The 26,417-nt window shown below is 45.9% G+C and overlaps 1 protein-coding gene across 2 annotated transcripts in view; it reads left to right on the top strand.

Moving 5' to 3' along the window:
• Positions 1-838: 838 nt before the first annotated feature.
• The window catches only part of TLCD3A (TLC domain containing 3A), an 88,570-nt gene continuing 62,991 nt past the window's right edge, over positions 839-26,417 (top strand). For both annotated transcript variants that reach the window (XM_069757371.1, XM_069757370.1), the window contains exon 1: positions 839-1,024. In XM_069757371.1, the coding sequence (XP_069613472.1) occupies positions 903-1,024 (122 nt within the window). In that variant the 5' untranslated portion in view covers positions 839-902. The remainder of the gene's footprint in view (positions 1,025-26,417) is intronic.

Genomic DNA, 26,417 nt, shown 5'->3' with positions numbered 1-26,417 from the left:
TACAACCCTTTCCTTTTAAAAAAAAATAAAAATGAAGAACTAAACTTAGTGATTTTACTAAATTCCTGCTGGATTCATCGATTTTACTATACATATAAAGACCAAGATAAATTCCAGACGGCACTTGTTCAATTTAGGCTACTTTCACACTAGCGTCGGAATCTCCCCGTCGCAATGCGTCGGGCCGAGATTCCAACGCTAGTGTTTGACGCACTGCACAACAGAGGCAGTGGATGCATTTCTCCGGCGCATCTGCTGCCCCATTGTGAGGTGCGGGGAGGTGGGAGCGGAGTTCCGGCCACGCATGCGCGGTCGGAAAAAGCGGTCCGTCAGGAGCAAAAAACGTTACATGCAACGTTTTTTGCTCCCGGCCGTCCGCCACAACACGGCGCAACCAGTGTGAAAGTAGCCTTAGTCTATGGGGGAAAAACGCCAACTTTGCAGGATGCGTTTTTTCACCAAAACGATGCATTGCGACGTCCGTCACACGACGCTAGTGTCAAAGTAGCCTTATTCCCAGGTACACCGCTGGATGAGAATTTCAGTCCCTTTAGCAAATGACTTGGAGATAGTGGTAATGTGCAAATCCACGGTCAGCCCCTCCTGCCACACACTGTCGCCTGTGTCGGGGCTCTGAGTGCTATGCTCTATAGTGGAATTCCCTGAGAATCTGCGGCACCGGCACACATGCAGGGCACAGGCACAAGAGGCGACCTGCTCCGCGGACACACGCACAGTCAGCGGGCGTGGCCCCAAACCGGAGCTCGGTGAGTGGCAGCGTGTGGGCGTGGTCACATACTACCTAAGGGCGGTGCTCTTGGGTGGTGACGTCAGTGTGGGCGGGCTCTGGTGTTGGCAGGCGGCTCCCGGACTTGGGCACCAGCAGAGGTGTAGCGGGCACGATGTGGCACGTCGTGACCGCCGGATTTCTCTTCTTTCCCGGACTTTACCAGCTGTGCACCCGGTGTGCCCGCAGGGCCCTGCCGGGATGGTCGGAGGCTGATTACTCGCTCATCAGCTCCAGGTAAGTAGCTCCAGTGACCGACGAAAGCGCTGTCTCCTCAGGGAGCGAACATCTGGAGCTGGTCATGTGTGCAGCCGGGGAGGGAGGGATGGAGGCGGCCGGCATGGAGCATCACCCCCAGCTCTGCTCACCCCGACACCCTGCACCGGCATGTGCTGTGTGTGTGTGTGTGTGTGTGTGTGTGTGTGTGTGTGTGTGTGTGTGTGTGTGTGTGTGTCATATATATGTGTGTGTGTGTGTGTGTGTGTGTGTGTGTCATATATATATGTGTGTGTATATCTATGTCTATATATATATATATATAGTGTGTGCACTGCATGGATCATATATATCATGTCCATGCATCTAGCGTAATGTATGTACTGCCTGTATGCCACCAGTGCATGTATATATGTATATATCGTGTGTGTATCAATAGATCATATATAGATCGTGTCCGTGCACCCAGTGAGCTGTGTCATGTCCATTCATGTATGTACTGCCTGTATGTCATCTTGTGTGTGCACGTATATATGTGTGTGGGTATACTTAGATCATATATATCATGTCCGGGCATCCAGCAGCCTGTGTCATGTTCATTCATGTACCGTATATACTACCTGTTTGTCATCTCGTGTGTATCATGTCCGTGCACCCAGTGAGCTGTGTCATGTCCATTCATGTACTCCAGCTGTGTAAGATATATGTTGTTAGTATATCATCTCATATATGTGTATCTGTGTGTGATATATATAAATACACATCAAGGGTGTCAGATCCAATCGTGCACAACTGTGTAAGCATGTATATGCTTGCATATATGTAATACACACACACTCAGACACACTCGTACATCTTATGATGTATGTATATCCAGCAATTTGGGGAAGAATATGGGGGGAGTTTAATGGCAGCTAACAATCCGGCTTCATCTTGTGTAGCTGTATCGGACACGTAGTTCAGCAGGTGGTCCAGCCACACTAGCTAGCATCCAATCTCATACAAGATGACCTCCTTTGAAGCCCGAGCTGTGTAACTGTTTGTCCAGTCAGATAGGATTTCCTAAGGAGATTTAAGGAGAATATGGAGTTATTGAACATCCTAGCCACCTACCAGTTACATTATCTGTAGAACGGGCTGAGCGCCTTTGTGGGCAGAAAGGCAAGACGGCTAGTAAAACCAGGTAGTGAAGCCGTGTTTGGTGTCCAAACGTAACAGGGGCCTGGCCGGATCCGATGACACCAGAACTGTAGCACAATGACCTTCCATTTGTACGTTATGATCCCTTCATAGGTTTTGGGAGTTTTAGCTTCAGGCATCCAGGGGAGGGTGATAAGTCCCGGGGGTGGGGGGGGGGTTGTATTTTGAAAGAGGGTGTGACCAACCAAGGGGGTAAATGTTTGTTCAAGCCCATGTGCGTTCTCTCTCTTTGTCATTCTTGCTGTTCACTTCTAAAGGATGGGGGGGGGCACATCGAGTAACATGCTGGGAGGAACGGGAATCAGCTGGCAGCCCAGCACACATGGTTGAACATCAGACTGGTGGTGATATGGTGATGATTCATCTGCTTATATCTTTTGTACTTCACCTGCATTTACATATTTGGCCATTGTATATGTATAACCATTGTTTATATAGTGTATTTTCTAGTGTGCCCTAAATGCGATTAAATATAAAATTTAACCTTGAGCTGCTCCTTTGTATCAATCCACAAAAGCACACGTCCGTGTTCTCGGTTTTAACTTTCCATGCTACCGGGACTGGTTTCTGGCCTGATATAATCCTGTTACTGGACCAGGGTTATATCTAACGAAGAACTCATGGCATCCTACCAGGCTCATAAGGTTTTGTTTCACTGGTGCTAGTGAAAGTGGCCTTTCAGGCTGTCAGGGTTGTGAGCGACTGTGGTGCCATGTCAGTGTTTGCATGGGCCACCTACTCTCACTCCCCTTGGCTCCCTGTGCCCGAGTGGATAGTGGGGGTGTTTGTGTAAAACTGTGTCAAGCTGAAATTACGTGTCCTCGGCACGTTGGTGCAAGTTCAGAGACCATACCTCATGATCCGACCTAATAGTGATATCAGGTGAGGTGGCGAGATGCTGGTTCATCATATATATGTGTGTATTACACATACAGTGGGTACAGAAAGTACTCAGATCCCTTTCAATTTTTCACTCTTTGTTTCATTGCAGTCATTTGGTAAATTTAAAAAATTTCATTTTTTCTCATTAATGTACACTCTGCACCCCATCTTGACTGAAAAAAACCCCAAGAAATGTAGAAATTTTTGCAAATTTATTAACAAAGAAAAACTGAAATATCACATGGTCATAAGTATTCAGACCCTTTGCTCAGTATTGAGTAGAAGCACCCTTTTGAGGTAGTACAACCTTGAGTCTTCCTGGGAATGATGCAACAAGTTTTCATGCCTGGATTTGGGGATCCTCTGCCATTCTTCCTCGTAGATCCTCTCCAGTTCCGTCAGGTTGGATGGTGAACGTTGGTAGACAGCCATTTTCAGGTCTCTCTAGAGATGTTCAATTGGGTTTAGGTCAGGGCTCTGTCTGGGCCAGTCAAGAATGGTCACAGAGTTCTTATGAATCCACTCCTTTGTTATTTTAGCTGTGTGCTTAGGGTCATTGTTTTGTTGGAAGGTGAACCTTCGGCCAAGTCTGCGGTCCAGAGCACTCTGGAAGAGGTTTTCATCCAGGATATCTCTGTACTTGGCTGCATTCATGTTTCCTTCAGTGACAACCAGTTGTCCTGTCCCTGCAGCTGAAAAACATCCCCATAGCATGATGCTGCCACCACCATGTTTCACTGTTGGGTCTGTATTGGGCAGGTGATGAGCAGTGCCTAGTTTTCTCCACACATACCGCTTAGAATTATCACCAAAAAGGTCTACCTTTGTCTCAGCAGACCAGAGAATCTTATTTCTCAAAGTTTGGGAGTCCTTCCTGTGTTTTTTAGCAAACTCTATGCAGGCTTTCATATGTCTTGCACTGAGGAGAGGCTTCCGTCGGACCACTCTGCCATAAAGGCTCGACTGGTGGAGGGCGGCAGTAATAGTTGACTTTGTGGAACTTTCTCCCATCTCCCTACTGCATCTCTGGAGCTCAGCCACACTGATCTTGTGGTTCTTCTTTACCTCTCTCACCAAGGCTCTTCTCCCACAATTGCTCAGTTTTGCTGGACAGCGAGGTCTAGGAAGACTTCTGGTGGTTCCAAACTTCTTCCATTTAAGGATTATGGAGGCCACTGTGCTTTTAGGAACCTTAAGACCTGCAGAAATTCTTTTGTAACTGTGACGCCCAAGAGACCGGGATACCCAGCACCGGACCAATGGGGTCTGTCTCTTGAGGGGGATGTCACAGGTGGCTTGACCCGGTGCTGTGGCCTCAGGCAATGCACAGTGTAAGGGGTATCGTGAGGGGACAGGCACTTACTTGATCAGCAGCAGGTTCTCCCAGCGGTGACGATCCCGATCCTGGATAGATGGCTATTGTCCAAATGAAAGACTGAGGCACTGAAACGTTTAACCAGTTTACTTTAACATAAAAGGATTTACAACCAGTCCTGTCACCGGAGTCTGTATGGGAACTCTGAGTTACTTTGACCCTGCCGGGGTCTTCGCCTCTTATTGTGCGCAATTTCTGTGTGGCCCTGCTGCTGTATGTGAACTGGCTGCCGGCCCAATCTGTCCCCTCCGGGTCCTGGTTCGACGGGCAACCCGAGTCCTTTTATCGGCTTACCCCCTCCGGGAGTACCGCTGAACTCTGTGTCTGTTGCTGCGTCCGGCCCTAGTGAAGCTGATATCACCTCACGTTTTTCCGGTTGCTGTATTATATATAATGAATACAGCCACGGATCCGGTATCCGTCTTTGCGCCTGTTCTGGGTAGTGATTAATGCTACCCGGTTCTCACAATGTCCTTTTTCTCTGTCCCTCTTCTCCTCAGGCTGGTGATTTGGGCCTGGAAACCGTCATAGGGCTGTTAGAAATTCAGCTGTATGACCTCTCACTATCAGCTCCTTAGCCCAACTGCCATTTTCTCTTCGCCACGACAGCACCCACTTGAGAGAGGGGATCCGCCCCTAGGAACAGGAAACCCTATGGAGAGAATAAAAGGGGCGGTCCCCCTCGCTCCCACAGTTGGTTTCCTGTTCCTACGGGAGACCTGGAGAGAAGAGGATCCCCAGCCTGGATGCCGCTTGCGCGGTTTACCTTAACAGGGACGGCAAGGGCTCCAGAGCTGGAAGCAGCGTCGGGGGTCCTGTGGCAGCTTCCCCCCTCTGCTGGCAGGTACCGTGAGGCCAGGATCGGGGAGTCGCCTGGCTCACGGAGAGGCATCCAGCGAGACCTGCGGGCCGGACCGCTGCGGTAAGATCCTGTGACGCCAGCCTCGGGTGGCGCACAGGCGGCGTGGGGCCCAGTAAATTCTCCCCCGGAAGTATTACTACAACTTCCGGGGTGAAGGAGGAGGAGGACGGCGCCTGCGCAATTGCTGGTGGGAGCGCGGGCGCGCACAGCAGGGACGCGCACAGCAGAGGCGCGCACAGCGGAGGCGCGCACAGCGGAGGCGCGCACAGCAGAGTCGCAACCCGGACTTCCGGGTGCGACAGGAAGAAGATGGCGGCCCCCATAACAAAAGGACGCCGGCGCTGATTCCCGGCGTCCACTATGGCATCTCCTCAAGAGACAACGTTGCCTTCGTCTGAGGTTAACGCTGTCACACCAGGAAGCCGGACTAGCAGCCGCAGATCATCCTCCAAGAGCGCCAGGGAAAAGAGATCGGACCGGTCGGTTCCTCCATCTGTGCCTCCGTCTCCTCCTCTCCAGCCGGTATTATGACAGCTTCAGGGGTGAGTGTATGTCTGCCCTATTTTAAGCTGATTATACTCCCTCTCTCATCTAATTCCCTAGGTTAAAAGAACAGGGAAATCAAAACATAAGCAATGTGCCTTATGCTCTCAGCCGCTCCCGGATACCTACCTAAAAAAGTTATGCCACTCTTGCATCGAATCCACCTTACGAGAGGAGTCTTCAGTAAGGTCGGATGATATACGTAGTATGATAAGGGAGGAGTTGCGAGCCTTTCGAGACTCGGATAAAATTCCTGGAAGTAGGAAGAAACACAGCTCGCCTATATCTGAACAGTCATCTGAGGTTGAGGATAAGGAGTCGGACAGTTCCCAAGAGGTTATATCCTCGGAAGGTGAACAGGATACATGTTTCCCTACAGAAAGCATTGACAATTTAGTCAGATCAGTACGTAACACCATGGGTATGGAAGATACTAAGACCCTTAAATCACCACAGGACGTGATGTTTGCTGGCCTGTCCGAGAGAAAGAAACCTTCCTTTCCGGTTATTCCTGCAATAAAGGAATTAGTTAAAAAAGAGTGGGAAAGCCAGGGGCAAAGAGGGTTGCCGTCTTCCTCAAAACGTCGCTATCCCTTTAATGATGATGATTTCACCAAATGGATAAAGGCCCCAAAAGTTGATGCGGCAGTGGCATCCACTTCTAAAAAATCTTTATTACCTGTTGAAGATTCAGGATCCCTGCAAGACCCGCTCGATCAAAAAGCAGACTCCCTTTTAAAAAGAGCTTGGGAATCCTGTACAGGAGCCTTTAGACCAGCTATCTCTGCCACATGTACTGCCAGATCCATGATGGTTTGGTTGAATGATCTGGAAGAAGGCTTAAAAGGTGGCCTTTCCCGTAATAAACTCATGTCATCCATTCCATTAATTAGAGGAGCTACTGCCTTTTTGGCAGATTCTTCGGCTGATTCCATCCGTCTAGCAGCCAAATCAGCAGGACTAACTAACGCGGCTCGCCGCGCCTTGTGGCTAAAAGGGTGGAAAGGCGATCCACAAACAAAGTCCAAGTTATGTGGTCTGCCCTGCCAGGGTGAGTACCTGTTTGGTGCTCAATTGGATGAAATTCTTACCAAAGCGGGTGAGAGGAAGAAAGGGTTCCCTAATAACGCTTATCTTCCATCTTATAGGCGAGCGTTCCGAAAGCCCATGTTCAACAGGAGACGGGACTATAAAAACCAGGACCGTTGGGCTAATAAGGACTTTAAGCAGAAGGGAGCCTTCTTCGGAAAACGCCATTTCAAACCTGAAGATAAACCCCGCTAGGACAGATCTACCCGTTGGTGGTAGGTTGTCCTTCTTCTCCGCACAATGGCTGGCAATAACATCTAATTCATGGGCAACTAGCCTTATAACTACAGGCTTAAAACTAAGATTTTCTCAAGTTCCGCCGGACTCGTTTTGTTTGACCTCCTTAGGTTCACCTTCACAACAAGAGGCCTTGGAACAGGAAATAATAACTCTCCTGTCCAAAGGAGTATTAGTGGAAGTCCCTTTTCATAAAAAAGGGAGGGGATTTTATTCCCCTTTATTTTTTATTTCAAAACCTGACGGATCATATAGAACAATAATTAACCTCAAGAGACTAAACGTCTTCTTAGAGAACCAAACGTTTAAAATGGAATCCATTCGGTCAGCTGTCAAGCTTCTGTTTCCCCATTGCTTCATGGCAGTCCTTGACCTAAAAGATGCATACTATCATCTGCCAATCTTCAGAGAGCATCAACAATATCTACGGGTGGCAGTTATGGTCAAAGGTCAGATACGGCATTATCAATACACATCAATGCCCTTTGGACTATCAATAGCCCCTAGAGTTTTCACAAAACTAATGTCAGAAGTAATGTCGTATTTGAGGCTAAAAGACACCCTCATAATACCCTATTTGGATGACTTATTGATAGTCGGGAACTCTCTTTCTCAATGTCATCAACGCATGTCTGATTCAATTTCATCCTTGCAGGGGTTAGGGTTGTTGGTGAATTGGGAAAAATCTAGATTATCCCCCACAACTGAGCAAAAATTTTTAGGAATTATTCTAGACTCTACAAATCAAATGTGCTTTCTTCCCGAGTCAAAACAGATATCAATCATAAACAAAGTACAATCAGTGATTAACCACCCTCTAATTTCCCTAAGAGAAGGTATGTCCCTTCTTGGTTCATTCACTTCCTGTATTTCGGCTGTTCCATGGGCCCAATTCCATAGCAGGAAATTACAGTATACAATACTTCGGGAGGAAGAAAGATTACTTGGCCGATTAGATGCTCGTATTTCCTTAACGACAGACGTGATACAATCTCTCACTTGGTGGTTAAATCCGAATCATCTTTCCAGTGGGGTCCCCTGGGTGGTAAAACCATCAAAAACTATTTTCACTGACGCTAGTCCTAGTGGGTGGGGAGCATATTTAGAAGATCAAATAGTGCAAGGTCTGTGGTCTCCTACAGAATCAGATGGTTCTTCTAATAAAAAAGAGCTGAAGGCTGTTTATCATGCCTTATCTAAATTTCTTCCGCAGCTACACGGAACACATACAAGAGTCTTCTCAGACAACATGACAGCAGTAGCCTATATAAACCATCAAGGAGGAACAAGATCGGAAGGACTCATGTCTATAGCCAACGATATTCTAGCCATGGCAGAGGAACACCTTCTGTCCATTTCAGCGCTACATGTGAGAGGAATCGACAATTCGAGAGCAGATTTCCTCAGTCGCCACACTCTCCATCAAGGAGAATGGGTTCTAAATCGCCGTATCTTTTGTATGATAATAAAAAAGTGGGGCACTCCCGAAATAGATCTCTTTGCGACAAGACAAAACAGGCAAGTCAAAAAATTCGCATCATTGTTCCGATCTGATAATCCAGATATCTTCGACGCCCTACAGGTACCATGGGTATTCAAGAAGGCATATGCCTTTCCCCCGCTGATATTACTTCCGACAGTGATCAGGAAGATAAGGGAGGACAGAGCAAACGTGGTCCTAATTGCTCCATTCTGGCCCAAGAGGCCATGGTTTTCCTGGCTGAGAGCCATGTCAATCTCAGACCCATGGATCCTTCCAGAGGATCAAGATCTTCTCTCCCAGGGCCCCTTCAACCATCCTCAGGTGAAAGGTCTACGGTTAACAGCCTGGAACTTGAGAGGCAGCTGCTAAAGATGAGAGGTTTCTCAAATAAAGTGATTGACACTCTACTGCTAAGTAGAAAAAGATCCACTACCTCCATCTATGCAAGAGTGTGGAAAAAATATTTAAACCTCTACCCAACGGCCCTATCAAATGAAATTCATATTCCTACGATTCTAGAATTTCTACAAAAAGGGCGCGATCTAGGTCTGGCGGTCAGTACCTTAAAAGTACACATTTCTGCGCTAGCAGCTTTATATGGTCACGATATCGCAGGTAATAAGTGGGTAGCCAGGTTTGTTGCAGCATGCCAGAGGTCAGAGACAGTTCGAATTCCCCACGTACCACCTTGGGATGTTAATTTAGTTCTGGAAGCTCTTACAGACCATCCCTTTGAGCCACTACATTCAGCTCACATAAAACATGTCTCCCTCAAGACAGCTCTTCTTGTCGCCTTAGTGTCAGCAAGAAGAGTAAGTGACATACAGGCACTATCGATAGATCCTCCCTTTATGTCAGTTTTTCCAGACAGAGTTGTCCTTAAAACAGACCCTTCATACTTACCCAAAGTATGCACCAAATTTCATAGAACACAAGAAATTTACCTTCCCTCCTTCTATGATAACCCTACAAGTCAGGAAGAACAAAGATACCACACATTAGATGTGAGGAGAGCCATATTAGCCTATTTAGATAGGACTAGCGCCTGGAGGAAGAGCAGGGCTCTCTTTGTTTCGTTCCAGGGTCATAGAAAAGGAGCTGGAATCACGAAGGGTACTTTATCTCGGTGGATTCGAGATGCGATATGTCTGGCCTATTCATCCAAAGGGGAGAATCCGCCTGAGACCGTAAGAGCACATTCCACCCGGGCGATTGCATCATCCTGGGCTGAACGAGCGGAGGTTCCATTAGAACAGATATGTAAGGCCGCAACCTGGTCTTCTCCTACTACCTTCTATAATCACTATAGATTGGACTTATCTTCTTCATCTGACTTGTCCTTCGGTAGATCAGTCCTTAACACGGTGATCCCTCCCAAATGACTATCTCTGAAAGTCTCTCAAGTGGGTGCTGTCGTGGCGAAGAGAAAACACCGGATTACGTACCAGTAATGCTCTTTTATAGAGCCACGACAGCACCCCTTCACTTCCCACCCTTATAGGTTTTTTATTTAGAAGCACGGTTAAGGGTGTTTGGTTCTTGTAGTTAGCCATACTTAAGTTAACTAGTTATAAACGATGATATTGAATGACCTACTAAAGTCTGGTGGGCGGTTCCTCGCAATCTCTGTAAACCCAACTGTGGGAGCGAGGGGGACCGCCCCTTTTATTCTCTCCATAGGGTTTCCTGTTCCTAGGGGCGGATCCCCTCTCTCAAGTGGGTGCTGTCGTGGCTCTATAAAAGAGCATTACCGGTACGTAATCCGGTGTTTCTTCTCTCAGACCAGAATGGATCAAGGGGAGTCTCTGGAGCTCCCCCTTCTGACCGGAAGTGGTAGTGCAGTTTTGCTATCTTAATATTTGTATTTAGTGTCAGTAACTATTTTTGTGGCAAATACCCCTAGGGGTGCCACATTCCCCCTTAGTTAAGAACAGTACTCCGGGACTGTGGGACGATGACATTTTGAAATAACAATTAATATGTACAGAGTCTTAAAAATGAAAAGTTACAAAAACCACTCAAGGAAACAAAAATAGAGTTCTGTAAAAAGTCACTTCAAATAGCGTCTATTAATACAAGTTCCATCCTTGAAGGTACTAGGAAAGGCACTGCACTTTGTGTCCAGGAATTTAGTTCCATTTTTCCAACGGAGTTATCAATATAAAGTCTAAAGAAAGTTCAAAAAGAGCAAAAAGCAAAGTTCAAAAAGCAGTCTTTCCGGAGCTTTGATTTAGTGCCTCCGGGCTGATAAAAAGTTCAAGAATATGCAAGAAGTTCATACAGACAAGTCTCTGTAGGTACTGGGCTTAAACGTTGCAGACTGATAACAATGACTATACTACATTTTCTGTTTAACTATATATGGCATAACATATATACAATTCACATTATGAGCTTTATAGTTGGTAATCTGCATACCTGGCCGGTAATTGGCCCTGGGTACTACGCTGTGATCTACGTGATAGCGGTATCTCTTCATGTGGTGTACTACTGTCTACTGCGGATGTAGTATCTGCCTGCTCTGCTGAAGATAATTCCACGACTATGGAGTTGGCAAGTCCACCGTGAATGGGATCACTCTGATCAGGAATCTGTTCTTCCTGGCCTGGAATCTCCTGTAGTACGGGGTCAGCCTCTTCCTGTCTTGGGACTTCTGGTATTGGGTTCGGTGTTGGGTAAAAGGCCACCATGGGAACCACTACTGCACCATGGTATGTTAGTAGGGTTTTGGGAAAGTCTCCTATACAGGTGTGATACATTTCCTCTTCTTTTTCCTTTACTGGTTGCTCCTGCATGGGTTGAATAACTTCTGGTTCTGGCTGGACAACTTCTGTCTCTTTCAATGCTTCCGGACATAATTTAAGATTGTCTCTTGACACTAGTACAGATGATAAGCCCCCGTTTTTGCTAATGAGACACATTTTAGGATTATCCATTCTTGTTGGTAAAACTGTGTAGGGTACGGCTTCCCACTGATTGTCTAGTTTATTGGTTCGACGATTTCTCTTGAGCACTTGGTCACCCGGTCTTAATGGGGTCGCTAGAGCATTCTGGTTGAAAGTTCGCTCTTGTCTTTCTCTAGTTTGCTGAAGGCTTCTTTCCACACTCTCTTGCACTTGGCGATACTGCTTTTGCCGTATGATATCCCAATTGGAGTCTTGAACTTCTGCGTCTGGTTTCAGAATTCCCATTTCTAGATCGATTGGTAATTGGCCGGGTCTTGCACGCATAAGGTAAGCTGGGGTGCAGTTGGTGGAGCTTACCGGGACATGATTATATAGATCTACCAAGTCAGGCAATTTCTCTGGCCATTGATTCCTTTCTGTCTCAGGTAAAGTCTTTAGTAGGTCTATTATAATATGGTTCATCTTCTCGCATAAGCTGTTTGTTTGTGGATGATAGGCCGTCGTCCGGATCTTTTTGCAACCATACATATTACAGAATTCTCTGAAGATTTCTGATTCAAAGGCTGTACCTTGGTCGGTGAGAACCTGTTCCGGATATCCATGGGGTCTACAAAAGTACGTTTGGAATGCTTTGGCTGCTGTTTTTGCTGTCAGATCTTTTACGGGTACTACTACCAAGAAGCGTGAATAATGGTCCACGATGGTCAAGGCATAGACATAGCCGGACCGGCTTGGTATTAACTTCACGTGGTCTATGGCTACAAGTTCAAGTGGTTGTTTGGTGATTATGGGCTGCAGTGGTGCTCTTTGGTTCTTTTGATCGTTTCTTCTGAGGTTGCACGGGCCACAATTTCTGCACCACTGTTCGATTGATTTTCTCATCCCGACCCAATAAAATCTTTCTCTTAGAAGTACTTCTAACTTTTTCCAACCAAAGTGACCAGCACCATTATGGTAAGCTTCGAGGACCATCTTGACATCTTGTTTAGGCACGGTAATCTGCCAAACCAATTCATGTGTTTTCGGATTGGTGTACCTTCTACAGAGCTTCCCTTGATACAGGAACATTTTGCCTCTCTCTTTCCAGAGTTGATGCGTCTCTTCTGGGGCATCCTCATCGGGATATGCACTTTGCTCAGTTAACAGTTCCTTCACCAACTTCACAGCCGGATTGCTGTCTTGGGTGTCAGCCCATCTATGGTGTGCTAACGGATTAAAATTCACCTCTTGTTGTTTCTGATAGGTACTTGACTGATGATGTTTTGCCTTGGGATGATGGAAGGCTGGTAGTTCAATTTCTTCAAGCTCCCCCGTTTCTTCTTCTACATCTCTCAAGTGTGGCATCCGGGATAGGGCATCGGCATTTCCATTCTTGCGACCTGCTCGATACTTGATCTTGAAGTTGTAATTAGATAACCGGGCTATCCATCGCTGTTCTAACGCACCTAATTTGGCTGTGTACAGGTGGGTCAACGGATTGTTGTCAGTATAGACAATAAATTCTGCAGCGGCCAGATAGTGTTTGAAACGTTCCGTCACAGCCCTAACTACTGCCAGTAGTTCCAATTTGAAGGAGCTATAATTTTCTGGATTTCTTTCAGTAGGCCGGAGCTTTCTACTTGCAAAGGCGATGACTTTCTCCCGACCTTCTTGCTTTTGTGACAGCACCACTCCTAGTCCCACATTACTGGCATCGGTGTAGAGGATGAAAGGTTGATGGTAATCTGGGTATGCCAGAACCTCTTCTCCGGTTAGTGCCTTCTTTAGTTGTTCAAAGGAGTCTTCCCTTTCGTCTTTCCACTGGAAAGGAGGGTTTCGGTTTGAAGGTTTCTTCGTCTGCCCTACCAAGGCGTCTTGCAAGGGTGCTGCCAACTTGGTAAATCCTTTTATAAATCTGCGATAGTAACCCACCAATCCCAGGAATTGCCTCACTTCTTTTGCGCTGGTAGGTCTCGGCCAATCCCTTATGGCGGTTATTTTCTCGGGATCCGGTGCTACTCCCTCCGAACTCACGATGTGTCCCAGGTACTGTACCTTTGGCTTGAGAAGGTGACATTTGGATGGCTTGATTTTCATGCCATACCTGGATAAGGCTTCGAACACTTCTGCCAAGTCTTTTAAGTGTTGTTCGTAAGTCTTTGAGTAGATGATCACATCATCTAGGTACAGGAGGACGGTCTCGAAGTTCTTGTGTCCGAGGCAGCATTCCATCAGCCGCTGGAAGGTACCGGATGCATTGCAGAGTCCGAACGGCATGTGATTAAATTCACTTAGACCCATTGGTGTGGTGAATGCCGTCTTTTCCTTATCTCTCTCAGCCACAGGGACTTGCCAATACCCGCTTGTTAAGTCTAAGGTGGAAATATAATTAGCAGATTTCAAAGCAGTCAAGGACTCTTCTATCCTAGGCAAGGGGTAGGCGTCTTTATGGGTGATGTTATTAATCTGCCGGTAGTCTACGCACATTCTCATAGTTCCATCTTTTTTTTTGACAATCACTAGAGGGGCCGCCCAGGGGCTACAGCTATCTCTTATTACCCCGGCCTGTTTCATTTCCCTCAGCATATCTTTTGCACATTGATAGTGAGCGGGCGGTATGGGTCTATATCTTTCTTTTATTGGGGGATGGTCACCTGTGGGGATTGTGTGTTCTACCCCTTCTATCCGTCCGAAGTCCAATGGGTGTTTACTGAAGACTTGTTCATATTCCGTCACTAGCCTATACACCCCTTGTTTTTGATGGGTAGGTATTGAATTTATGCCCACGTGTAGCTGTTGGCACCAATCCTCCATTTCTCCATCTGAGCCATTGCCTTCCACCTGACAGGTTGGTTCTAAGGGCTCAATGGTTGTGATGGCATTGTTGTCAACAGTATATAGCTTTGCCATTGTAGCATACCTTGGCAAAGTGACCTCTTCCTCTCCACAGTTCAAAAGTCGTACCGGCACTCGTCCCCGGTGTACCTCGACTATCCCTCGTGCTGTGAGTATAGTGGGCCTGCTGTCGGTGTACACTGGTTCTATTAAGGCTTGATAATCTCGTCCCTTAGTACCAATGGCTGCTCTACACCATACCAGCATTTCTGTTTTTGGTGGGATTACAATAGACGTTGGATCACTTACCCTCACACTGCCGATTTCTCCACCTGCAACTTCTACCTGTTGCCTTAACATCAATACTTTTATTTCCCTTTGGAGAACTCTCTGCTGGCAGGGTTGGGCAGTTTCAGCAATTTGCTGTAAGACAGAAATGACTTCGGAAAAGCAGTTCTCTAACACATTCATTCCTATCAATACAGTTGATTCACAGTTCCGCCGGTCAACATCAACAACAATTATACCCTGTTTCTTCAATTCTACTTTACCAATCTTTATGGTCATCTCCCTGAATCCTAGTTTCGGTACCAACTTACCATTACTAGCCCATATATCTAGTTCAACATCAGAGGGCCCTTTATCAATATCTGCATCAGCCCAGTACCTCTTATAAAGGATATACGGTATAGATGAAATCTGGGAACCTGTGTCCAGCAAAGCGTTGAGGGGAATTCCGTCCAACACGATAGGGATAATGGGTCGTCCTCCGATGTACCTGTCGTGCCAGGGTGTTGGGCCTTGAAAGTTCATTCCTGCGAAGCGGCCCGCATTCCCAGGGGATTCCCGTTTAAATTACAATCTCGTGCAAAGTGGCCTGGCTGCTGGCAACGGCGGCAAATGGGCCGTCCATCCGGTTGGTAGCAGTCGCGGGGTCGTCCTCTCCATGTCGGGTATCTCCGGGGTCTCATCCATGGAACATCCTCTCTACGGTTTGCCAACTCCATCTTTGGTCCTCTCATCTCCTGCATGGTTTTAGCCATTGAAGCAACAACATCAGTTAAAGAGTCAAGCTTTCGTTGAAGAGCCTCATTAGTACTGGACCCCAGGGGCTTAGCAATGGCCCCAGACATAGCTGATGTCACTGGCACTCCCTGTTGTTGAGGTGCCTCTGCCATGAGTTGCGCAGGCTCCTGATCCCGAGGTGCCTCTGCCAGCTGGAGACGTATAACGCTCTCCTTTAATTGGGCAAATGTCAATTCAGGGTTCTTAAAAACAAGCATGCTCACATGCCCCCGGTGAGAAGGGGTGTAGAGTCCCTCAATAAATTGATCTCTTAGCAGTTTATCCGCTCCGGTGTTAAAAATGGGTTCAGCCAGTGTAAGTGATTTAAGGGCTTCCTGCAGGTTTAAGGCAAAGTCTCTCACGCCCTCATTAGCTTTTTGTTTGCAATTAAAGAATCGTATTTTAGCTTTGCTGCTGGCAGTGGTTTCAAATGTAGCTTTTAATCCAGCAAATATGCGTTCAACAGTGTCTTTTAGATCAGCTGCCCATGCTGTGACTTCTCGCTTAGCATGGCCACTTAACTGCATCATCAGGAGACTAACAAGCTGAACTTCACCCACGGGGAACATGTCAAAATGGGCCAGCATCTTTTCTCTGAAATTTTCAAGGGTATTAGGCTCACCTTCATACATTGGAAGCCACGGGCCACCCGGGGTATATGGCATCAGCACCGGCATGATGGGCGCCACTCCTTGCACCGCTGTGCTGCCGGACTCTCTATTGACACTCTGTCTTTCAGCTGCATTAGCGTTGCCGGGTGCTGCGGTGTCTCCGTGCTGCGACATACTGTGCCCCCTTAGTTAATCCGGACCCTTCCGGTCCTCCGCTTCCGTCGGGATAGTGTAGATTCGTTCCGCTGTGCAGCAGGATTGGTTTTCCCCTTACTCTGACGTCAGAGCGCTCACCTTGGTGCCGCCCACAATGACACGCCCCCTGCTGCTCCCGCCCGCCACGCGCTCTGTAATGGCGGATTCTGAAGTTTTTCAGTTAGACTGGGGCTCAGGTAATGGCGTAGCTCAATTAACAGTCTCGTGCCTAACGGTTATGAGGTGATGGCGGCCATCTTTACTCCATTATAACCAATGGGGAAAAGTCACTTTCAATAGTTTTTAATGGAAAATGGAATTTTCTTTAATAAAGTCAATTTTCAAGATTTTTCATCCAAGTTTACAAAGTTTTGGGTTCCAATCACGGCACACAATACCCGGTATATGGGCTGGCTCGATCCTGTTCGTGACGCCAATTGTGACGCCCAAGAGACCGGGATACCCAGCACCGGACCAATGGGGTCTGTCTCTTGAGGGGGATGTCACAGGTGGCTTGACCTGGTGCTGTGGCCTCAGGCAATGCACAGTGTAAGGGGTATCGTGAGGGGACAGGCACTTACTTGATCAGCAGCAGGTTCTCCCAGCGGTGACGATCCCGATCCTGGATAGATGGCTATTGTCCAAATGAAAGACTGAGGCACTGAAACGTTTAACCAGTTTACTTTAACATAAAAGGATTTACAACCAGTCCTGTCACCGGAGTCTGTATGGGAACTCTGAGTTACTTTGACCCTGCCGGGGTCTTCGCCTCTTATTGTGCGCAATTTCTGTGTAGCCCTGCTGCTGTATGTGAACTGGCTGCCGGCCCAATCTGTTCCCTCCGGGTCCTGGTTCGACGGGCAACCCGAGTCCTTTTATCGGCTTACCCCCTCCGGGAGTACCGCTGAACTCTGTGTCTGTTGCTGCGTCCGGCCCTAGTGAAGCTGATATCACCTCACGTTTTTCCGGTTGCTGTATTATATATAATGAATACAGCCACGGATCCGGTATCCATCTTTGCGCCTGTTCTGGGTAGTGATTAATGCTACCCGGTTCTCACAATGTCCTTTTTCTCTATCCCTCTTCTCCTCAGGCCGGTGATTTGGGCCTGGAAACCGTCACAGGGCTGTTAGAAATTCAGCTGTATGACCTCTCACTATCAGCTCCTTAGCCCAACTGCCATTTCTTCTCTCAGACCAGAATGGATCAAGGGGAGTCTCTGGAGCTCCCCCTTCTGGCCGGAAGTGGTAGTGCAGTTTTGCTATCTTAATATTTGTATTTAGTGTCAGTAACTATTTTTGTGGCAAATACCCCTAGGGGTGCCACATTACCTTGGCCAGATCTGTGCCTTTCCACTGTTCTGTCTCTGAGCTCCTTGGCCAGTTCCTTTGACCTCATGATTCTCATTTGGTCTGACATGCACTGTGAGCTGTGGGGTCTTATATAGACATGTGTGTGCCTTTCCAAATCAATCCAGTCCTATCAGTTTAATTAAACACAGCTGGACTCCAATGAAGGAGTAGAATCATCTCAAGGAGGATCACAAGGAAATGGACAGCATGTGACTTAAATATGAGCGTCTGAGCAAAGGGTCTGAATACTTATGACCATGTGATATTTCAGTTTTTCTTTTTAAAGAAATATTCAAAAATTACTATATTTCTGTTTTTTTTCAGTCAAGATTGGGTGCAGAGTGTACATTAATGAGAAAAAAAAATAACTTTTCTGTATTTACGAAATAGCTGCAATGAAACAAGAGTGACCAATGTAAAGGGGTCTGAATACTTTCCGTACCCATTGTACATGTTAAAGAACAGGGCATTAACAGATATATTTATGTTAAAGAGTAACTGAACTTATAATTTATTTTAGGCCCTTTAATTGCCTGCAGATTGGTGAAGGTCCAGGTCCTGAGACCCCCACCGATTTCTCAATAGACCTCTGAGATGTACACGCCTTCGGAAACAGAAGCATACTAGCTTTTGCCTGAGTGAGCGCACAGAGGGGAATGTGCATTCAATGGGAAGCTAACGGCTTTCTATGAAATCTGTATTTCATTCTATATACCCACACAGGCAGGAGCAATATGCTGCTGTCTTCCGAGCAGGACAAGTAAAATCCTGACTGTATAACGAGCCATGTTTGATATTTAGGAGCCTGGAAAAGTGGAAACCCCTGCATAAGGTGGCTGGGGTATAGCATTAATATTGGAGCAGTAGTACTGTTGGGCTAGTCAGAGTGAATGAGTGAGATGGAAAACTCACAAGACTTTAGATCAGCCAAGAATAGTTCCAATGCATGACAAACACCGTCTGCTTTTTGTTGCCCAAGACAATTGTACTTCCTTTTACAGTGTTGCCAAGCTTGGGTGCAGGAAATTGTGAAGGTTAATGCTCAATCCAGTGCCTTTGTCATCAACACTCACTTGGACCTGCCAACTGATATGCCATTTTACGGCAAGCACAGTAAGAATGCTTTCAGAAATAAAAATGTTAATAGTACAGTATATTTTTTATGATTTAGCAAAGTGAATGAACAAAAGAGAAATCTAAAACAATTCAATATTTGCCTTCAGTTCAGCATCAAAGCACCAATTCTTCTTGGTACAACGACGATAGTTCTTTATGACATAGACTGTATGTTTGGGGCCATTGACCTGCAGCGAAACAAATTTGGAACCAATGGTATTCCAAGATGGATAAGTATATGCCTGTAATTCTCAGCAGGACACTATTAGTCTTGACCAAATCCCCAATTCAGCCCCAAATGTGGAAAGATTCTCCTGCAGTCAAAATGTGAAATATTGATGGTAGCAGAAGGCAGTTTGTTTGTCGAAGGGCTGGAGAGTAGTACAGTAATAAGTGTCTGCAGGCAACAGTGAAGCATGGTGGAGGTACCTTGTAAGTTAGTGGCTGGATATCAGCCGATGGAGTTGGGAATTTAGTCAGAATTGTGTCCTCAATGCTGAAAAATAAAGGCATATACTGTACTTATCCATAAAGCAGTACCATCAGGGAGGCGTTTGATTGTTTCCAAATTTATTCTACAGCAGAACAAGTGCCCTAAACATACAGCTAAAGTCATTAAGAATTATCTTCAGTGTAAGGAAGAGCAAGGAGTCCTGGAAATAATGAAGTGACCCTCACAGATCCTTGATCTCGCTATCAACCAGTCTGTCTGGGATTACATGAAGAGACCGAAGGATTTGCACAAATCTACATCCATAAAAGGTCCGTGGTTAGTTCTCAAAGATGTTGGGAACAGTCTTCTGCCTAATTACTTCCAAAACCAAGATTTGAGGCTTTGATGTTGTTTTGACGGTAAAGAAGAACAAGGAGTCCTAGAAGGGATGATATAGCCGCCACAGAATCCTGATCTCACCATCGAGGATTGTTCATTCACTTAACATTTCCTCTACTGATAAAAATAAACCATTGAAATGTTTGTTATTAATTTATTTTGCAAACCATAAGACACATTGGACCATAAAATGAAAACCCAAATTTGCAGAGCAAAATAGGATTTTTTTTATATATATAAAATGGTGGTGCGTCTTATATTCCCATTTTACAGTAGCTTACCATGGGGTTGGCGGGGATGGAGCAGGGTTACAGGAGGCAGGGTTGCTTCAGGAGGCTCGCGGTGGGAGGAGTTGGGCAATGCTCCAGGCTGGGAGGAGTGAGTGTCCCAGCGCTGCAAGGTTGCGGGCCCTAGGCTCTCCTAAGATGTTAATGAATTCCCTGCAGTGGGCTTCAGGAAAATGGCTGCCAGAGGCGGCACATGCGCAGACTGAAATCTCATCTCCCGATATGTCAATCAGTGCATGTATCGCCATTTTCCCGAAGCCCACAACTGGGAAATCAGTGGGAAGGAGGACTTCGCTCAGAGCGGACATCTTAGGAGTAGAGCCCATGGCCCGGAGCCCCAGGACACCTCCTCCTCCCTGCCCAAAGCATCGTCCTACTCCTGCTGCCTCCGCTTGCCACCTGAAGCACCGCCCCTGCCTCCTGTGACCCAGTTCCTCTGCAGCGGCCGCCCTCCCCCTTTTTTCGGTAAGCTACCTTCAGTACAAAAAATACTGCGTATGTGTATATGACAAATGAAGTCTGTTTATTGCTAATAGAGCTATTGACAGTACAGTAAATATATATAGCTGCGTGGGGCTGAAAATGCTTAGCTGCTGCCCTTACATATTTAGGGATAAACAGTATTTTAGGAATCGCCACTCTATTGCGTGGCGATATCTATCTAACTTTCTATCTATCTAACTTTTGTTACTCTATTTACCCAAAATAAAAAGAGACACCTTTTGAATCTGCTTTATAGAATAGATGGTAAATACACAAAAAGCCGTTTACAGGAATATTGTTAATATTGGAATATCTGATTTAGTCTGTGTGTTCCGTTATTGTAAAAACTTATTGGCCCTGTTGCCAGAATTTAATTATAGTTATTTAGAACTAGACGGTGGCCCGATTCTAACGCATCGGGTATTCTAGAATATGCATGTCCACATAGTATATTGCCCAGCCACATAGTATATTGCCCAGCCACATAGTATATTGCCCAGCCACGCAGTATATTGCCCAGCCACGCAGTATATTGCCCTGCCACGCAGTATATTGCCCAGCCACGTAGTATATTGCCCAGCCACGTAGTATATTGCCCAGCCACGTATTATATTGCCCAGCCACGTAGTTCACGTAGTATATTGCCCAGCTTGCCCAGTCACATAGTATATTGCCCAGCCACGTAGTATACAGCACAGAGCCACGTAGTATACAGCACAGAGCCACGTAGTATACAGCACAGAGCCACGTAGTATACAGCACAGAGCCACGTAGTATACAGCACAGAGCCACGTAGTATACAGCACAGTCACATAGTATATCGCCCATAGCCACGTAGTATATTGCCCTGTCATGTAGTATATTGCCCAGTCACGTAGTATACAGCACAGAGCCACGTAGTATACAGCACAGAGCCACGTAGTATACAGCACAGAGCCACGTAGTATACAGCACAGAGCCACGTAGTATACAGCACAGTCACATAGTATATCGCCCATAGCCACGTAGTATATTGCCCTGTCATGTAGTATATTGCCCAGTCACGTAGTATACAGCACAGAGCCACGTAGTATACAGCACAGAGCCACGTAGTATACAGCACAGAGCCACGTAGTATACAGCACAGAGCCACGTAGTATACAGCACAGCCACGTAGTATACAGCACAGTCACATAGTATATCGCCCATAGCCACGTAGTATATTGCCCTGTCATGTAGTATATTGCCCAGTCACGTAGTATACAGCACAGAACCACGTAGTATACAGCACAGAGCCACGTAGTATACAGCACAGAGCCACGTAGTATACAGCACAGAGCCACGTAGTATACAGCACAGTCACATAGTATATCGCCCAGAGCCACGTAGTATATTGCCCAGTCATGTAGTATACAGCACAGAGCCACGTAGTATACTGCCCAGTCACGTAGTAAGGTATATTGGCCAGTCACGTATGCACCATATCCCTGTTAAAAAAAAAAAAAGAATTAAAATAAAAAATAGTTACATACTCACCTCCTGGAGCCTCCAGATCAAAGCGGCCGGTTCCCGATGCTTGTCGCGCGCTCCGCTCTGAAGATTGCATTGCGGTCTCGCGAGACCGCTACGTCATCATCTCGCGAGACCGCAATGCATGCAGCGGTCACCGGGGCGTCGCGCAGAGCGGGAAAGGTTAGTTCCTGATCCGGGGGGCCACCGGAGGGTGAGTATGTAACTATTTTTTATTTTTTTAAATTATTTTTAACATTAGATATTTTTACTATTCATGCTGCATAGGCAGCATGAATAGTAAAAAGTTGGTCACACAGGGTTAATAGCAGCGTTATCCGAGTGTGTTACACCGTGGTCAACGCTGCCATTAACCCTGTGTGAGCGCTGACCGGAGGGGAGTATGCGGACGCCGGGCACTGACTGCGGGGAGGAAGGAGCGGCCATTTTCTTCCGGACTGTGGCCGTCACTGATTGGTCGCGGCAGCCATGACAGGCAGCTGCCGAGACCAATCAGCGAATGAATAACCGTGACAGACAGACAGAAGGACAGACGGAAGTGACCCTTAGACAATTATATAGTAGATAGTCTGCAACCAATAGGAAAATAGCCTGTATTGGGTAAAATCGTCTGCTTGGAAAGTACGGTAAATGGAATGTAAAATGACCGTCAGTCGTGTAGGATAGGCTGCTTTCACACATCTGACACTTACTATCCCAATTCAGTGATGTCCAGACCGGCTATGGGTCTATTGGGCTACTGACCCAAATTCAACAGCCTCATAGGTGGGAGACCCATGGCCAGTCCAGACATTGCAATCAGTACTGGACCTCATATCTTACTAGGATATAGGGGCCCTGCTGAGCACCCTTCTTTATGAGCTAGAGAGGAGGACAGCTGCTGACATGTGCCACATGGGTGAATGACCACCTTGTATTACCACTTTTTGGTGGAAATGCATAGTTGGCATTCCTTTATAGTCAGCCCTCATAGCTGGAGATATCTGGAATCGAATATGGAATGAGATGAAGTAGAACTAGAAAGCAAGGAATTGTGTGTATACTTAGACTGTCTGAGTGACTAGGCAGTGTCCTGTAAACTCTAATGTTGTGTTTCAGTACGGGTACATTCAGACATTTTTCTTTTCTATTATGCAAAGATCACATCAAAACAGTTATCAATACTTTGTAAATAGACTCCCCGTTGATTTTAATAGGAAATGCTCAAAATACACTGAATACACTGAACAGAGCATCTTACAGCTCCAGCAAAGTGGATGTGATTTCTAGAAATCTGATGTCTTGATGTCCACTGTGCTTTTTTTTAAATTTTTTTATTCCTCTCCATAAACTGACCTACAGTGCGTGTTTAAAATCCCCAACATGTCAATTTTTCTTGCGGTTACGCTGAGTATTATTTGCTAATTTTCCCCATAGAATTGCATTGCATGTGGAAAACCAAAAGTAAAAAGCATGTATGTGTTGTGGAAATACACTAAAAACGCGTGTAATCCTTGCATGACTATAGGAATAAAATTTTGTCAAAGCCAAATACCAGGAAGTATAAAAAAAAAAACCAGCGTCAAAAATGAGATAAAAACGGAATGAAAATAAACCACGAGTAACCAAATTTTCCTAATAGATGCAGAAAATGTTCAACATCAATTTAGTTATCTTAACCCATTATGAGCTTTTTTTATTAGATATTTTTCTCATGAAAAATATTACTGTTTATGACAATTGAGTAGAGGGTGCTTAGGTAGTCATTCTCACACAGAAGCTACTGTCAATCATTGAGGCAGACCCCCTGTAGGTTTCTGAGCCCAGCGTGTGCAGAGATGGAAATCAGTGATGGTTTCCCTCACTCCGCTAAGTTCCTGCTGGTCTATAATAAATATATATACTTGTTGGCTGCAGATCAGTGCGGCCTGTATACTGTTACAGGTCAATGGTGTCATGCAGTAAAGGATCCAGAGGCCTCATTTTTATATTTTGGTTCTTTTTTCAATCTGACTTGGAGTGTAAATGGCAAATATTGAATATCCTATGATCTAAAGTGACTTTTTTTCAAGTAATATATATTCAGACAACAAGACATATAGTGCCTACAGGGGTTATTCATAAATTCATCCTCAGGATAGGTCATCCGTATTACATCGTGGAGTTCCCACCCTAGGTACCTCCATTGATCCAATATAAAAACTCCTCCAGACAAGAATCCAGGGACAAAATTAAAAAATGAATCACATCTTTAATTAATTTTATTACAGTAGATATAGATAACACAGATTAAATGATGGTGACAAGTCACTTCCTCCCTCCCTGCATAATGACCTCTGCGTAGGTAACGGAGCATGCCTACAACACTCTCTTTTTGAAGTCCGTGAACATCTCCAGTCTGACTGTTGTGAAGCATACATTTCAGAAGGTTATTATGTCGTCCTTAGGAACCTAATACCTCTATGTTCACAAAGAACAATTTGCTATGCTACTATTAAAGGAGGAGCCACCGATGGCACAGAGGCTTGGAATCACTAATGATCTTAATATTAATTCTTATAGAAATTCTTTAGGCATTTGTAGCTCTGCTCCTAGGTTACTTTACATGTAGAGGTGTTATTTGGTGACTACATGTTGGTATTATTTGAGCCTTGTATGGTGGTATTTATTTTGTGGCATTGTTACTTAGGCTCAGTACACAATATTATTTTATCAGTGTGTGTCGGTGAGGCACTGTATAGTACTAGTATTTATGTAATGGTATAGGGTTTTATTTGACCATTGTATGGCACTGTTATCTGTGCAACATGCTATATTACTGTATGACTTGTCACTACAGTATATGAAGGGCACCAACAGAAGGGAACTCACAAATGTCCTTCTAATTTGGATGTAAATTTGCTAATATATTAGGATAAGTTCAAATTTGCGTTCAGAGGCTTTGCGAAGGGCTGCGTACTTCATCCTTTAATCTCCGCCTACTTCCGCATACATCCGCATACATCCGCATGTCCTGTGTACCCAATGTTAAAGACGCATGCACGCAAGTAGGTGGAGCTCAACGGAGGAAGTACGCAGCCCTCCACAAGCCTCCGAACGCAAATGTGAACTCGGCCTTAGAAAGCCACATTCCCTATTACTTTCCCAATATACTCATTTGTATTCTAGAATACAGAGAATGCATAATCTAGATTCCCTATCAGTATGTCTTCGGAGCGTGGGAAGAAACCAGAGAAAACCTACAAAAACATGGGAAGAACATTCAAACTACTTGCATGTATGTATATAGATGGAAAGATAAAGGCAGCTGCATTGCTTTCCTGGGGTCCTGGGTTCAAATCCCACCAAAATCATCATCTGCAAGGAGTTTGTATGTTCTCCCCATGTTTGCTTGGGTTACCTCCCACACTCCAATATTGATAGGGAATTTAGATTGTAAGTCCCCAATGGGGACAGTGATGATTATGTCTAGCACATTTAGGCTGCTCATTGTAGCACAAGCAACGTATTGCCTGCACACAGGATCGCACCACATTGAATGGTTGATACTGCCAGGAGAGAGGGGTGAGAGCGTGTGTACACTGACACTGCAGGAACTGAGTGCACACAAACAGTGTCATCAAATCTGGTGGGGAGCCTCACATTACTGCTGCGATCAACCAGCAGCCATTTTCAGCTGCAGCTCCCACATCTTAATATATACTTACCTTGTAATGTGTCTAGATTCCAGAATTCCAAGCGGTGGAAGTTCACACACACACACACACACACACACACACACACACACACACACACACACACACACACACACACACACTGTATGTGCTGAACGCAACACACACACACATTGTATATGCCGTATGCACCACACACGGACCGTACGCAGCCTATTGCGCGGTACCACCAGCGGAACACCGTTGCGAACACGCCGCCGGGATCAGCCAAATGATTCACTGACTGCCGCCATCTTTGTACAGGAGGAGCACATGCGCAGTTTTAATGTGCCCACCGCTATCTGTCTGCACAAAGATGGCGGCGGCCTGATTTACTGCGCTTGCGCGAATTACGCACAGGTGCAGTGAATCATTCGGCTGATCCCGGCGGCAGATACGCGGCGTGTCTACAGGCAGACGAAGCCAGTCACATTAAAGGAGTTTTCCCACAAACGAAAGTTCATTTTAAAAATTGTCTGTGTCTGACCGTGTATGGAGCATAGCACATCGCCTGGGCAGGAGAGGAAGCAAAAGACCATACTGACATTACAGCAGGGGATCACAGAGGATTTCTTTTATCAGGCAAAATATTTCACTGACTGTTTTCACTGACAGTATTTTACAACACAAAATGTATCCTGTCAGTATTGTCTTTTGCTTTCTCCCCTGCCCAGGAGCTGTGGTATGTTCTGTACAGATAGCACATGGGGTAGACAGGTCAAAGAGAGCACAGCACATGGGGAAAGAGAGAGTGGATAGGTGGGTGAGCACATGGGGGAGAGATTCTCAACGCTGCAAAGCCTGCCCCCATCGTGACATTACTGCCGTCCCGATAGCATCGGGCCTCCATCTAGTTCCATATAACCCGGAAGAAAATTTTC

The sequence above is a fragment of the Ranitomeya imitator genome, chromosome 3 (genome assembly GCF_032444005.1).
Source record: "Ranitomeya imitator isolate aRanImi1 chromosome 3, aRanImi1.pri, whole genome shotgun sequence".
NCBI classification, from domain to species: Eukaryota; Metazoa; Chordata; class Amphibia; order Anura; family Dendrobatidae; genus Ranitomeya; species Ranitomeya imitator.
The sequence above is the reverse complement of the archived record's forward strand: the minus strand, read 5'-3'. Positions and strand labels throughout refer to the sequence as shown.